This window comes from Brachionichthys hirsutus, chromosome 17 (assembly GCF_040956055.1).
Source record: "Brachionichthys hirsutus isolate HB-005 chromosome 17, CSIRO-AGI_Bhir_v1, whole genome shotgun sequence".
NCBI lineage: Eukaryota > Metazoa > Chordata > Actinopteri > Lophiiformes > Brachionichthyidae > Brachionichthys > Brachionichthys hirsutus.
Genome location: NC_090913.1, coordinates 11,674,788 through 11,690,548, shown reverse-complemented (window position 1 = coordinate 11,690,548; position 15,761 = coordinate 11,674,788). Strand labels below are relative to the sequence as shown.

General features: G+C 51.5%; 2 protein-coding genes across 2 annotated transcripts in view; one reads left to right on the top strand and one right to left on the bottom strand.

Moving 5' to 3' along the window:
- The first annotated feature begins 418 nt into the window (after window positions 1-418).
- Window positions 419-4,690, top strand: LOC137906783 (beta-1,3-N-acetylglucosaminyltransferase lunatic fringe-like). The gene is made up of 8 exons (XM_068751071.1): window positions 419-763; window positions 2,425-2,473; window positions 2,947-3,049; window positions 3,214-3,367; window positions 3,550-3,635; window positions 3,727-3,886; window positions 3,981-4,066; window positions 4,608-4,690. Exons 1-8 carry the CDS (start codon window positions 419-421, stop codon window positions 4,672-4,674), a joined length of 1,050 nt encoding a protein of 349 aa, XP_068607172.1. The 3' UTR covers window positions 4,675-4,690.
- A 2,820-nt stretch (window positions 4,691-7,510) lies between these two features.
- The window catches only part of LOC137906782 (protein tweety homolog 3-like), a 9,335-nt gene continuing 1,084 nt past the window's right edge, over window positions 7,511-15,761 (bottom strand). Inside the window, 16 exon segments of the mRNA XM_068751070.1 lie at window positions 7,511-7,645; window positions 8,856-8,931; window positions 9,350-9,523; window positions 10,967-11,103; window positions 11,175-11,267; window positions 11,372-11,464; window positions 11,556-11,611; window positions 12,117-12,192; window positions 12,337-12,409; window positions 12,512-12,607; window positions 12,707-12,927; window positions 13,007-13,118; window positions 14,833-14,881; window positions 14,884-15,010; window positions 15,012-15,032; window positions 15,607-15,653. Coding sequence (XP_068607171.1) covers window positions 7,511-7,645; window positions 8,856-8,931; window positions 9,350-9,523; window positions 10,967-11,103; window positions 11,175-11,267; window positions 11,372-11,464; window positions 11,556-11,611; window positions 12,117-12,192; window positions 12,337-12,409; window positions 12,512-12,607; window positions 12,707-12,927; window positions 13,007-13,118; window positions 14,833-14,881; window positions 14,884-15,010; window positions 15,012-15,032; window positions 15,607-15,653 — 1,586 coding nt within the window.

Genomic DNA, 15,761 nt, shown 5'->3' with positions numbered 1-15,761 from the left:
AAACAGAGACAAGTTGTTTTCCAACCAGAAACACGCATAAGGTGCTGCGTGGGTTATAAACACATCACGCGTGTATGAGGGGAATGTGACTAAATACATTAATAAAATAAATAAATGAATTAGAATCGATACATTTCCAGTTGCTGTGTTTTATTTTGATCACATCTCGTGTCTCCATTATTTAGTTATTTCTGTCTTATAAATGTTTGCTGCTTTGTGCACGTCCATCGGCCTCTTTGATAATTATCCCCGCCCACTTTGGACTCGCTCTGAGCGGCCATTGGTCCAGAGATGGACGGTCCTGCCCACTGCTGGAGTTGATGACTTCAGTGTGCGAGTTAAAGCTTGGAGTTACAGCGCAAACTTTAACCCGCGTCATCCTCGTGGACATGCTGTAAATCCACGCGCCGGCGGATCAATGAACCCCATCAGCTCGGCCGCGGGGCTGCGCGCGGGGCTGCGCGCCGCCGCCACCTGTCTGCTGGTGACCGTGATGCTGGTCGTCACCGTGGAACACCCGAGCCACGGCGGAGACCCGGTGGAGCCACCGGCTGCGGGGACGAGCGGGAAGCTTTTCTCGGCGTACTTTAAGGACTTGACGCGGGAGAGGAGATCGGTGCGCACCGGGAGGAGCGCGCCCGCTGCGACGGTGGAGCGTCTCTTCCCGCACGATCTGTTCATAGCGGTGAAAACCACCGGGAGATATCACCGGCAGAGGCTGGCGCTCCAGCTGGACACCTGGATCTCCAGAAATATGCAGCAGGTAATGCAGATCAAAGGCGCACAAAGGTCGTTTTTATCAAAGGACGTTTTCTCTGGGGTCTCTCCGGGATCATGTATTCAGAGGAGGGATGGATGGATGGATGCAGGATGGATGCAGGATGGATGCATCAGACTGCAGATACAATAAAGTGATAACTTTCTCTAATAAGATCAGATTTTTATTGATTCAGATGTTTAAATATATAATATATATTAATATATATTAATATTAGACAATATATTTGCCATGCCGTTAAACCCGCCGGGTCCAAGTTCTATCGGGTTCTGGAGCAGAGACGTTGTTCCACAGGAGAACCGCGTGGAGCGTCACGGATAAATCTCTCAGACCGATTTTTTTGCGCCTGCAGCGGCTCCAAAGCCGGCAACGGGACGCGGTTCCGATCCCCGGTTCAGTCAACATGTTCGGGTCTCATCTGGACTGTTGACATGTAAATAGGTGGGCGGGTCGTGGGGACTCAGCTGATGTGCGTCTGACACATTCCTGTGTGTGTGTGCGTGCGCGTGCGTGTGCGTGTGTGAATGAAACTACCTGTTTCCCAGACACACCTCTGCTGCGCAGGACTGCTGAGTCATGAGAACGCACGTTCTCACAGCGTTGCGTTCACGGACCCGTGCGCCCTGGGAACCCGCCAGATTTCTCACGGGAAGCTGGAGACGCGTCTCACACGCTCGGACACTGTTGTCTTCTGTTGCTTCCTGTCAGACACAACTCCTGGTGATTCAGGAAACCCCGCCCCTTCATTGAAAACCACATTTTCCCTCTCCCCTCCGAGCCCTGGCCTCCTCCTCCTCCTCCTCCTCCTCCTCCTCCTCCTCCTCTAACAAGAGGCCGACTGCTCTCCAGAGGCTTTACCAAAAAAAAAAAAAAAAGAATCCAGCCTGACAAAAACACACAGCTGGCTGGACTCCCCCCTCCAACACGGGCAGCGATGGGATCACAAGGGGCTCTGATCCAAAGACGTGCTACATGGCAGGAAGTGGAATCCCATTCAGGTTGTTCAGGTCTTAAAGCATGATCTATCATCAGGTCAAAGTTCAATTTCAATAATACTTTAATTCCTTATTATTTACCTGCAACGTTCCCAGCAGCTTCATTTGCATTTTGTGTTTATTGCTGATTAGCAAACAGGCGCTAGCATGGCGGTAAATGCTAGGCGCTATTTTGCCTGCATGTCAACACCTGTTTGATGTGAGGTAATTAGTCTTTCAGGAAGTATTTGCTGCCGAGACTCTTCAGGGACATGGAAGTCCAGATACTGCTGCTGGCGGTGGTGGCGGCCTATGACTCTGCTGGGGCTGATGAAATGATTAAATGGGTGAAGACTGAGGGTGCAAATGGAAACATGAATGAATGAACTAAAGCCTGGATCGATGTCACCAAGTGGACATGGGAAGTGGGCGTGGTTTCCCGAGCGCACGGTGACCTTCGACCCCGTCACTCACCGTGTAAACGCTCGTGTACTTGGCGCCAGCTGCTCTGCTCCCGACAGACGAGAAGCTGGCCTTCACGCTGGCCGCCGCCTCCGCAGGTGGAGCCTCACCTGAGACCGACGGCGCCGCCGGCGTTTGGGTTTCCGCGCCGGTCGCCGCAGGCTGCTGGAATAACATGAGCATAACATGTTTGTGGGTTTTTTTCCACAGACGTACGTGTTCAGCGACGGAGAGGATGAGAAGCTGAGGAAAAGGATGGGTGAGCCGCACGCGCACGCGCACGCACACGCACACGCACACACGCACGCACACACGCACACACACACACTCTGCAGCTCTGCTGAGTCGTTATCTGCAGCCTGCAGCAGGAACCGGGCTGCTGACTGGGCATGATCGTGGGAGCGTTAAAGCAGGATGTGTGTTGGGTTTAATCAGCGGGCCTTTCCTCGCCTCACTCGTGTCAATCAGGTGTCAGATGGTCCGACTCGCTGTGGAAAGACGCACAATGGGAAAGTTCCCAGCAGTGGGATCAGACCGGGAAATGACTTCCTGCTGGGGAATTTAAATATTTAGTCGAATTTATTCATCAAATAGGCATTTCTCTCATTATTATATTATTTTTTAGCATATTACACCTGTGAAATGTCTCAAAACACCAAAGGATTCATCTTCTGGGAACGTCCATCCCAGCTGGTCATTGACATGTTTTTTTTCTTCGTTATTGATTATCAGGATTTCACCTGATCAACACCAACTGTTCAGCGGCCCACACCCATCAGGCTCTGTCCTGTAAAATGGCCTTGGAATATGATGCATTCATTAACTCTGGCAAGAAGTAAGACACCCACACTCACACACACACACACACACACACACACACACACACACACCCACACCCACACACCCACACACACACACACACACACACACACACCCACACACACACACACACACACACACACCCGCAGTGATCCTGACCGTGAGCCTGCTCTGCTGCAGGTGGTTTTGTCACGTGGACGATGATAACTACCTGAACGTCGCCTCCCTCCTGAAGCTCCTGTCTCGCTACAGCCACTCTCAGGACGTTTACATCGGCCGGCCGAGCCTCGAGCGCCCGATCGAAGCCGCCGACAGACCGGCCTCTGCGGAGACGGTAAAGCTGCAGCTTTAATCGACCGATTATTGGTGTTTCATCTGCAGGACGTTGCTTTGATCAGAGGCTGGATCGACAGTTTCAGCTCGTCTGCAGCCTTTGATCTCCACGAAGTTCAATGCAAAAACAAAATCTATGAATTAATTACACCTGTGTGTGTGTGTGTGTGTGTGTGCGCGCAGAGACCCGTGCGTTTCTGGTTCGCCACCGGAGGAGCCGGATTCTGTCTGAGCCAAGGCCTCGCTCTCAAGATGAAACCCTGGGCGAGGTAAACCTTCCCTTGAAGAACTCAACCGGATGTTTGTGGCGTTGTGTCGGTTCCACCTTTGACGTCCACCTCCACCTCTTCTGTCACCTAGCAACGGCTCGTTCACGGCGACGGCCGAGAGCATCCGCCTCCCGGACGACTGCGCCGTCGGTTACATCGTGGAGGCGCTGCTCGGCGTGAGCCTCATCCGGTCGCCGTTGTTCCACTCGCACCTCGAGAACCTGGGATTGGTTTCAGACGTGCGCAGCCAGGTACACGCACGCACACACACACACACACACACACAGGTGAACCGATCTTCCGACTGTCTCCACCGCTGGTGTTCTTGTGGTTCCCCTCCTTTAGGTGACGCTGAGCTACGGCAAAGTGGAAAACCGGAGAAATATCGTCAACCTGAAAGGAACGTTTTCAGTAAAGGAAGACCCCACAAGGTAAAATCCTAAAATGCACCTTCGTTGAATTGATCAACTTGCTGTCGATCAATCAATCAGTTGCAGGTTTCAGCTGCGTTCGTGGTCGTTGTCCAGCATCTGTGCTGCGTATTGATCAAGAGCAGGATGGATCCTTTAAGGCGCCGTCCTTCGTGCTGACAATACAAGAGCACAGAACAATAAATAATAGTAAAAAAACTGATCTTATCGTTAGTCTTCCTGGCATTAACGGGTTTTATTTACCATTTGTCTGCCTTCCCTTCTTTGTTTTGGGTTTTCCTCTGGTCACTAAACGTCTCATTGTGTATTGAAATGTGATACGTATTGTTTTTTCTGCAGTAGAACTCGCCGTCTTGTGTTTTTGTGTGTCTCCGGTAAACATTATAAACGTGTGCAGTTTGTGTTCTTACAGTATGACAAGCTTCCTGGTTTTGTTCATTGTGTGTGTGTGTGTGTGTGTGTGTGTGTTCTCAGTCTTATTTTGAAATGCCCAGCTGGCAGCTTCCAGGCATTGTGACGCTCATTTCCGCCTCTTTTCCAGGTTCAGGTCGGTCCATTGTCTGCTGTACCCAGACACTCCTTGGTGCCTCGGCCCCCAGCCGCTGTAGAAACCGTCCAGAGGCCCCCAGCGGACTGACGGAGGGGATGGCGCGCCTGCCGGCCTCCAGCCAGCGCTCCCTGCAGGCATGGAGGTGTAAAGACGAGCCTCACTGCTCCCCTCTACTGGCTCCGACAGGATAGGCACCGGGATAGGCGCCACCGTGACCTTCGACCCGGTAACGGGCAAAGCAGTCAAGAAGATGAATGACTCAATGAATGAATGTTCTCTTGGCCAGAGTTGTATTTGATCAACTCTGTTTTAAATATGAACCCACTAGCAGTTAGCTTAGCTGTTGCATCCAGGTATCGGAATTCCCAGAATCCGCTCCAACCTCTTTCGTTACAAAGATGGATATCGGCGTATTGATCCATTTAAACAGGCTTTTAAATGGGCAGCAGCAGCTTTACGACTATTTCTACACCCTCGCAGGCTTTATTGAAGTGACTCACATTGAGTCGATGATTTTCCTGAGCGGTGAACGTCTGTCGCTTTCCCTTCTTTCTACATGTATATGATGATATGACTGTTCTCTCTCCAGCATCTGGACTGGATGGAGACTTTAAATTAAATAAATGGTCATTGTTGACCTTTTACCCCGACCCTGTTGCTCTGCAGTATAATTAGAATTATTTATTGTATTTTAGAGACTTTTACAAAGGTTGTATTTTTTTCTATGTTTATTACGGTGCAAAATATGAGAGCACAAATAAAACATCCTTTACGTTAAGAGAACCGAGAGGCTTGATCGGTACGTTAAAGTCGATTTAATTTCTTTTTTTTTACATTTATTCCAGGCTGAATGATATCATTACCACAGTTTCGACATGTACATCATTAATATCTTAGTTAAAACCATCAGAAAATAAAAACAACCATAGAAAACATTGTTAATCCGTCACATCTGGATAGAGGAGTATTTGAAATCCTGTAAATGCCAACGCAAACATCCATTATTGATCCCTCAACATTTAACAGGAAGTCAAATACGACTTCTCGTCAGGTGCGCAGACGACACTGGAATAGATTGATTAAAACATTGCAAGACAGAGTCATTCACCATTAATAAGAGAGGAAAAACACTGATCTTGCCTTAGTTCTCCTACAAAACAGCTAGCTATTATTTTATCGTTAAAGTTTGATTCTTGCAAGACAGGAAAAAAAGTGATATGAAGTGTTTGTAAGAGTTTAAAAATCTGAAAGGCCATTAATAAGTGACTAGTCCCACAGGTGTTCTCATTTGCATCCGTCAATAAGTAGCATCGTTACCATAACACGGACTTTATTTTACTTTTTCTTCTAAAATAACGTGTAAGATTGTCTCGCTAAAACGAGAAGTGGTCATCGATTAATAATCACGTATGAAAATGCTGTACAGGAAATGGAGGCTGAGAGAGGTATGACATCACCCGTCTTGTGATGATGTCACGGCTGCGGGAGAGGGAGGCGTCTAACAGCGTGGATCTGAGCATGCACGGCGTCCGTGTAGAAATGACTCGGGCTAGATAGGCAGGTCTAGTAAGCAACAGAGACGGAGCGACAGCCAATCACGCTGCAGCGATGTCAAACACACGGGCTTCACGGATACGGCTTCTATACACTGTACAGTCTCGTAGAAGGGCGGGGGGGGGGGGGGGGGGGGCGACTGGCATTGTCCCAGGAGGTCTGACGTCTCCGCGAAATTGTGCTTGAAGCTAAAACAAAAACAAAAAAATCAATTGTGACCTGTAAGGATTATTCCAGAGTCACCAGTTAACAAAATAAAAGCACAGGAATGAAGCAATAAAAGCCCACAACAGAATATTACAGTTGGTCACAGTATCACATCCTGAAACTCGGCTCATGATAAAACAAAAACATTTTTACGTAACGTTATAAATCAGGGATGTGTTTTGTTGTTTGTTTTTCCAGATTTCAGGACACAGCTTCCATTTATGAATGAGGGACAGATGTTTTTTAAGCAGCTGCTTCGTTTTTTTTCCTGACCACATCCCTGAATGAACAAAAATCCTTGAAATAAAAAGACATTTCTGTCCCTCCTCGGCCGCGCACGTCCTTCTGGACGTCTGTTACGTAGCACCTGGCGAGTCGTATCCCTTTTCTGTCCTCTGCTTTTCGCTTGAGTCTCTCCCGTTCCCTCAGCGTTTAGTCCAAACCGGCGCCTCCCTCGAGACGCATGGCGGCAGAAGAAAGACACGACAATCAGGCATCCCTCATTCGTCTACAGTTTTTTGGCACGTGTTGAGCCTCCTCGTTTCCCTTTGTCTCTCAATCCGATTCCCAAATTCCAATCCATGACCCCCCCCCCCCTCCCCCGGATCGTGCCGCATGTGCACGTAAACAAAAACACAGAGACGTGGGCAAAGTTCTTCAAGCTCACGATTCAAGTCTTCGATGAAGTTAAGAGAAAGAGAATGCGTTCGTTACCGTTTCTATCTAAACATGGCTTTCTGTTTGGCCGGCTGAACTGTTTGTATGATGCAGCAGACGTTTCCATGACGATAACGCGGAACAGCACATTAACCAGTAATGATTCGACAGTCTATCATGAGATCGGAGAGAAGCACACATATTTACAGCTCTGTACAGCGAGTGCGTGTGTGCGTGTGTGTGTGTGTGGTGGGAGTGGCTGTGCATTGTGGGTAAATGTGCAGAGCAGATGAGGGTCATTCTGGATTTCGGGTTGTCGTGTTCTGAAGTGACGGTCGGACTTCAAAGTGCGTCCGTCGTCGCTGAGGTGTCTGGTTGTGGCGGGTGAACCGGGTCGGTGAAACAAATGGGGTCCTGCAGCGGCGCCGGATCCGGTCACTGGCAGCGCTTGGGCGGACCTGGTGCAGGTCTGGTCTCTAGTGGACTGAGGACTGTGGTCGAGTGTTGGGGTGGGCCCGGCTCGCCGGGTCCAGCTGGTCGTTGGGAACGGAGCGTCGGTTCTGGTCCGGTCGGTTGGTGGCGAGGTACTTTGCTCTCATACTGGAGGTGTACTGAAGGGATGGAGGACAGAATGAAGAGAGGTGGATGAAGGAGGGAAATAAGTTAGTGAAGGAGAAAAGCAGGCGAAGAAAGGGCCACGAGAAACTATTAAAGGAAGGAGTAGATAGAGAGACAGACAGACAGATAGACAGACAGAGAGAGAGAGAGACAGACAGACAGACAGACAGAGAGAGACTCTTTGACTGGTCATTTGGACAGCCGGGAGCTTTGATTAAACAGTCGATCGGTTCAGAACAGCTGATTGGTTGTTACGGTAAACAGGTGATCCTTCGGTCAGTGGGTGGAGTTAGTGCTCTAGTTCTGATGTAGTAGGTTAGCCTGGTATGAGTTAGTGGTCTCTGAGCTACTTCCTGTCCAGGGTTCTCTGGTTTCCGGGTCAATGCAGGCTTTGATGTCAGGGGTTCAGTCTGACAGTGGATGGGGGTGGGGGGTGGGGGGGGGCAACATGTGCTCCTTGACCTTTTAATGGTGAGAGGTGGGGGGGGGCACAGAAACAGAGGACACACACCTCGACAAGAAGATGCACACAAAGACACACTGTGAGGACAGAGGGGAGAAGGAACTTTGGAGGTTTGGGCTTGTTTTAAATTTAACTAGCGAGTACGGAGCTAGCATCCCAAAAGTGAATTCTAATGGGACTTACTGTGAGCCCCACAACAGCAGGCCCAGCAGCGCCTCGCCAAAAGCCAGGACAGGACTGCCACCAGTGTGTCACAAATACCTCAAACAGGAAGTGCACAATTGTGTCTTTCGGTATTGAAGTCAAAGGCACTACGGTTGTAAATATTTAGAGACACCAAAGACGTTCACGTCTCCTCCCATGGCTCCGGCAGCCGCAGAGACACCAACCAGACTTTTTGATATTTTTGTTTTTACATCAGAAATAGAGGACAACTTCGACCCAACGAGTCCACTCTCTCTTTGCATCCGTGTCAAACCTCCGCTCGTCCCAGGCTGCCAAAATGACCTTCAGAGAGCGGGTGCTCTGATCTAGTCGGCGCACAGAGCAGCGCCGCGGTAGGGGGGGGGCTACCTTCCAATATCCACAGCCGCATCGCTGAGACAGAAGTCCTTTAATGGACGCCATCGGCCCTTCATTACAGGCTGCGGTTGGAGAACGCCGCCTCTGTGTTTCCTCGCTGCGCTGTGGGTATTGGAAGGTAGCGGAGGGAGAGTGTGTTCTATAAAGTGTGCACTTACAGAGGGTGGAGGGGACTCCCTGCCAATCAGGGGCGTGTTCTCGCACCGAGGGTTCTGAAAGTTTGCGTTCTGGCTCCTGCATTATGAAATAAAGAGTTACTGCATGTCACGCCGCCACCGGAGATCAGATGATGAGCTGCTGGCCTGTCGTCTGCTCCTGATCAAACGCTGTGGGTAGCTGAGCTAGCTGGTCGTGTAGCGCCTCTGCCATAGACCTTAGCAAGTTAACATTCCTTCTTAAGAATAAATATCTTGTCCCACAGCGGAACTATTAATGTTCTTTGATGTTTCAGAATAATGGAACTATTATTATTATTATTATCTAGGTTCCTATTTCCTTTAGCATGTTAGCTAAAATGAGAACTTTAATGTGAAATTCTGCTGGTCACACACTACGCTGCTGGGTCTGGGTCCCGGGCCCCCGCCCCCCCGAGCTTCAGCTACCTACGGCAGGCCCTGCCCTTTGATCTGGCTAGCTGTAGGTGCTAACTCACATGTATTCAGTGACGGGTGCATTGCTGACGGTGTGGGCCGTAGCTGGCAGGCTAGCTTCGCTACCGTAGCTGGAGCCACAGCTGTAGAGGCTGGGCATGTGAACGCGGTACAGGTTATCGTGCACGCCGCCACGCGAGGCGCCCGACTCGTCCTCGCCGTCCTCCTCATCCGTCCTTGAATTGGTCAGGGTAGGGGTAGGGTATGGGAGGGCACGATAGGGAGGGGGGGGGGGGGGCAGAAAGGAGGGAGACCCGAGAGAGACAACAGAGTGTAAACAAGTGGTTGAAGAGGAGGTTAGGAGGGGAAGTTCTTGAACTATGTGGATTCTTCTGATACAAAAGTTCGGGTAAGGCCTTCAGCCCCAAAGCAGAGGAACAAGAAGAAGAGGAACACGGGCAGCATTCGCCTAGAAATCAGGTCCACTACAGTCTCAGACGTTACTGCACAGCCCCGACCGGCACCAGGAACCGGGCTTTGTGGATCATAGAATAGATGTTCTCATTATACATAGGAACATGCAGTCATTTTCATCATGCATTTCCTTTGCATGGAGGAACCCCCTCCTGATAATCGTTGATCATTTCACCCGAACCCAAACAGAATCGAGCTTCACCTTCCTTTGGCGCACTTCATGCATCTCTTGAGCAAAGAAAACATCACGAAAACAAAAAAAACAACATGGCTGGTTTGGGCAAACCATTCATCAGACATAAGATGGTTCAAAAAAATAATAAAGTCCAGCAAAGGTAACGGAATGAGGCGCCAAATAAGATATGTGCTGATTTGGAAGTTGGATTTACAGAATCGTCCACGGAGAAGAAGTGTATAAAGACCCTGTTGTCGTGACAACTTTCTTTTGTTCCATTAAGGTGGTTTATTATCAGAGAGATTATTATAAGATGGTTTATTATCACAGGGTTAACGCAGACAAAAGGCACCAGAGGAGCTGCTGCACCGTCTGTCCAGCAGGTGGCGATGTTTCACCCAAAAAGAGCATCCAGACTCAGGTCTGCAACCGACCCCATGAGCAGTTGTGTAGTTGATCCTTTATTAATACCTGCTGGGCCACACTTTCGAATACAGGATTTGAACGCCATTATCAGGGTTCAATTTGTTCACCAATCAGACGTCGTCGTTGGAGAATCGAGAGCGCCCGACAAAGATTTTACCAGATTGATTGATTTTTTTTAGACCATATGGTCGACTTGGATATCCACCGTCACTCGCTGAAGCCCAAAGCATTTCCAAATCAGGACGGGGGAGAGAGAGGAGGAAGGGATGGAACAGAAGGAGGAAGTAGGGCACAGGAAAAAACAAGGAACAAAAAAAGTGGCAATAGACGATCTAACGCTAGGATTTGGTTTTAGGAACGTAAATAAGAGATGCACAAACAGAAACTGGCAGTGTGAACAGCAAAACGAAGAAACCTTGAAGGAATCGAATGGATGCAAAGACAGGCGGGAAGACGGAGGATAAAACCGCTCGGGAGGGAAACGCACTCAAAGAGCGGCATGCTTTACGGGTCTTTCTACTGTTCGGGTTCTAAAATAAAATCTGGTTTGATGTTAGTGCTCGGAGACTTAAGGGGGGTGAAGGATGTGCGGCGAGCGTCTTACCTCTTGCCAGGCCAGGTGTGTGGAACGCTGCACACGATGGAGGAGAACATCAGGGCGGTGACGAAGGAGAAGAGGACCAGGTAGATGAGACCCTCCACCCCGTCGTAGCACAGCCCGGTCAAAGCCTGAACGTAATCCTGGACAGAGGGAGAGGAGCCGAGGTCAGGGAAGCGAGCGCTGCGGGCCTTTCTGCGGAAACGCGTCCCACCATGTGCAGGCTGCGGCAGTCGACCAGGGCGGTCAGCTGGTGGAGGCCGACCTCGGTGGAGTTCAGCACAGACTGGATCCGCTCGAGACTCTCCTGCAAGCGCGAAGCAGAGTGTACGATCACATGTAGACATCCGAATTCGTGCACGGACGCGGCGTGCGCGGCCGTCAGACGGGAGCGAGCGCACACGCACGCACCTTGGTGTTGGCGAAGTCCCGCGTGGCCGACCTCAGCAGCTCGGCGACGTCGTCCTGCATCTCCACCAACGCTTTGTGGCTTCCCGACAGCCTCTTCAGGCACGCAGACACAAAACGGGCGTTTCGGTTATCGAAGGTCTTCATGAAGCAAAAGAATCGACGTAAAAAAAGAGGGTGGAGCTACCTGCTGGAAGGGGTTGACCTGGCCGGAGCTGCACCTCAGGTAATACTGCAGGATGTCTGGAAATGACACGCATAAGGTACGCTTAGGTGCACGTGTGCGTGTGTGTGTGTGTGTGTGCACGTGTGTGTGCGTCATGCTGAGGCAACATCTGTGCTCCACAGAGCGGAAACGACTGACAGGCAACAGGACTCATTAAAGCGAGGGAGGCGGTGGAAGAAAGGGAGCAGCTGAAGGGTGAAAGCGGGGGATGCGTTTATTTTTATTTTCTGTACGTCTGGGACGGGCGGGGCCTGCGAAGGATTGCTGATGAATTGCAGAGCGCGCCGACGCCACGGTGTCAGTCAAACAAAATCCCCCCGGATGCACGAACACGCGCACGATGCTCGTTTCTTAAAATAGCGGCGATATGTCAGGGTGAGATTCAACCGTCGCCGTGGAAACTGGAGTCTGTTCCCGCCTCTCCAGCATCAGGAGGAGAGCTCGCATCGGCTCCCAGCACAAGAGCTACTATTATAGCTTCTTCATCAGGCATCTAAAAATGTTCAGAGAACAATCCCGTACCTTGGTTGATGACAGCGTTTTCCATGGTTACCCTGGTGACGTAGGTATCCGGGGAAACGCAGAAGTCACTGGCCGACTGCGAGAGGGGGGGGGGGGGGAAGAACACGTGACACGTCAGGCAACAGTGGCGTCCACTGCGAACACGCTCGCGCAAGGCAGTGGGAAATAAAGGCATTACATCATTGCAGAGCCAGAGCGCTGTTGCCATGGTTACACTTACAGCAGCAACAGCCAGTTCCAAGCCAAGAGACCCCCAGCTGATGATCAGAGTCAAAACCCCCAGCAGACACACTCTGAAGGACAAAACAAAACAACGGCAATCAGGCATTACCCGACTTTAAAGATTCTAATCGGCCAATCGGAGCCGCCCGTGGGGCGTGACCGGAGCGGCATACCCAATCAGAGTGCCTCTGGAGTTGCGGATCAGGCCGAACAGCACCAGAAGACAAATGAGAACATCAAACAGCAGCAGGCCCAGGTACCCCAACCACCTGCGAATGAAGCCAGACAGCAGAGACGTGTTCGGACCGGCGGAGCCTTCAACGTAGGACCAGAACCAGAACATCTCCACAAAAGGTGTTGGGGCACACCTGTAAAAATCAAAGGCCTCCGTCTTGCGGGCCAAGTCCTCCAGAGAAATGTCTGCGTTGGACCAGAAGGGAACGTCGGCCATGAGCCGCACCAGCTCGTCCAGCTGTCCCTGCAGCTTCTGGACGATGGACACGTAGTCCGTCTGCTCCTGGAATGCCGTCTCCAGCTGGACCAGGTTCTCCTCCACCGTCTGGTTTAAGGCGAGGGCGCTATCCGACACCTGGGGAGGAAGCAGGAAACGGCATTAGATCCTCTACTGGATGAAGAGAACCGCTGTAATTAGATAGAGAAGACTTCACCAGTTTCTCCACGCCGGACACGGTGCGGTTGGCGTGACGCAGGGAGTAGGCCAGCCGACCGGCGCCATCGCTGGACTCCCCGTTTCCATAGAAACCTACAGCGATGCCAGCGCTGGGAGACGGGAAACAACGCGTCATCAGAATGAAGGAGTTCAATCGTCTTTCGCTTCCCTCCGCGTGACAAAACGCAACAAAAACTGCTGCAGCGACGACACGCGGCTCCCGTGTCGACCAGCGGGAGGCAGCGCTGAGCAATGTTGTTCACTTTGGCGTCACTGCTGGCCTGGAGCACGCACAGAACCAGGAATGATCCTCACACACACACGCACGCACACACACACACACACACACACAATAACTGGGTCACCAGACCATAATATGATCCTTCTGGAGCTTCCACCTTCACACACGAGGTTCTTTGCCCCAACAGCCTCTCCTTCAAGCCCTCCTTAACCACATCTGCCCCACAACTAACCTCTCACCCGTCCGACACCAACGCCACCACCTCCATAGAAAAGTCCTGGATGCACCGACTCCACCCTCTTTTCCCAGCTCCTCCCCCGTGCATCCTCCTTCCCCTTTGTGCGTGTGTGTGTGTGTGTGTGTGTGTGCGTGCGCAGGGCTACATTCCACCGGGCAGACTGTAAAGGGAGATTTGTGGCCGTGATCAGGCGGTTCTTTCTCGCCCATTAGATCTGGAGTGGCTCCGCGTTACGGCGGGTTATTTTACACGCATACGCCTTCGTGTAGCTGCGAGCGTGTGCGTGTTTGAGCGCTTTACGATGGCCTTTATTAGTCAGGAGCGGGATGAAGATGGATGCAGGCTCCGCGCATGGTTGTAAATGGCGTCTCTTTTATCTGCCCCCCCCCCCCCCTCCTCTACCCGACTCCCTTCCTCCGCCCTCCTCTCTGATAACACCTGAGGCTCCAGTTCAGCGCCGGATAAATGAAAGACGGCGATGAGAACGGACAGAAGTTCAGTAATTAGCTGCAGTAAAATGAAGCAGAGAGGAAACGGAGGTCCAGACCGGACCGATTGACCCCCCGTTATTAAATCTGCTGCCAGACGTTGCGTTTTAATCGCACCGACCCTGCGATCACTTCAACACAATAAATCAATAAACATTTTCAGATTCCCAGAAACTGAGATTAGCGTAAGGAAGAAAAAGCAGACACATTTGTTGGAATGGTGAGCCCAGTGATGCGTTCAGGGACCTGACGGCTCCACGGTCAACGTCTACAGCAGGACATGGGAGGAAGTCCACATGTGGTCGGTTTCGTGTTAGAAATAAAACATGACGTCATGATAAATAGACAAAGAATCACGCTCACAGACGCGCGCACACACACACACATCAAACATATCAGTATAAACAAATATTATAGCTAATCATAAAATAATAAAACGTGCAAAAAAACACACTTCAACACTGAGTCATGCGAACACACACACACACACACACACACACACAGACAGACACAGCAACATCTGACTGTAAAATCATTTCTCGCCTCTGCATCAAATCTGCTTCAGTCTCCATGGCAACCTTTCTAGGCCATGCAGAAGGCCGACCAGAGAGAAATGATAAGTAATGGAGGTGGGGGGGGGGGGGGGGAAGAAACAGGGGAAGAGCTCGGGAAAATGTCAGACAGCGAGGATGAGGAGGAACTGGCTCGTGCGTTTTGTGTGCCCGGAGGGAGCAGAGTCCACCCCGGCAACGGGGTCGCCGGGGTGGACGACCTCAAGCGGACGGTCAAACAAACACTGAGAGGCGTGCAACAACCGGGCCGACCACAGGACCTCTACGTGGGGGGGGGGGCCTCACCTGCAGACGAGCGTGGCGATGATGACGCACCAGGCGGTGCAGCAGCATCAGCGCTCGGCGGCTGGGAGTGCGAAGAATGCGAGTGCGAGGAATCGCGGCGCTTGCGCCGCCGGCAGCAGAGCCAGAAGGAGTAGAAGAGGAGGAAGAGGAGGTCCAGGCCGAGGCAGAGCAAGGCCACGGGCGCCGAGGAGCAGCACGGACTTGGCGGGAGGAGGGACGAGAGAGAGAGAGAGAAACGACTGTTAGAGCGACCTGGATGGATCGAGTTGTCCTCAAGCATCAAACAAGCGCACCCTCAGGGGACGCTGGGCGCGGTCCGGCCCAGGCCCCTGCAACGCCGGGGAGCGTAAAGGAAGTGTGTGTGGGGGGGGGGGGGTTATATTTGGAAGGAAAAGAGAGAGAAAGCAGACGCCCGACGGCAGGCTAAAAATGGAGACGACGCAGCGATGAGGTCTGTTAGATCTTAGCTTTAGTTATAGCGCGCGCTGCACGCGATGGTGGCCACAAAGGGGAAACACAACCTGCGAAGGAATCAGCAGGCAGCAGAGAACCTGGCGACTCCTCCGGGGAGGACGGCGACGCGAGGGCCTCACGCACTTCCTGCCCGCTAAAAGGCTGCTTTTGTTCCGCGTCCCGGTTTGCAGCTTGGGAAATGTCAAATAAAGAACCGTTCAGGGTAAACCAGCTCAGACCGGAACCGGCTCGCCTCCGAAGGCCAAAACAGGCCGATGTGCAACCAGGCAGCCCCGGAGGGATGAGGCAGGGGGGGGTCACTGGAAAACCGCGGGGTGGGGCCGGGATAACGGGAGGTGACCTGTGACCTGTGACAGGGAACACCGGGACTCAGAGCAGCCCCTCCTTTCTGGACTATTAGCATCTGCCTTTTCTATAAACCACTTATAGATAAGGATCATAGACGATCCTGGTGG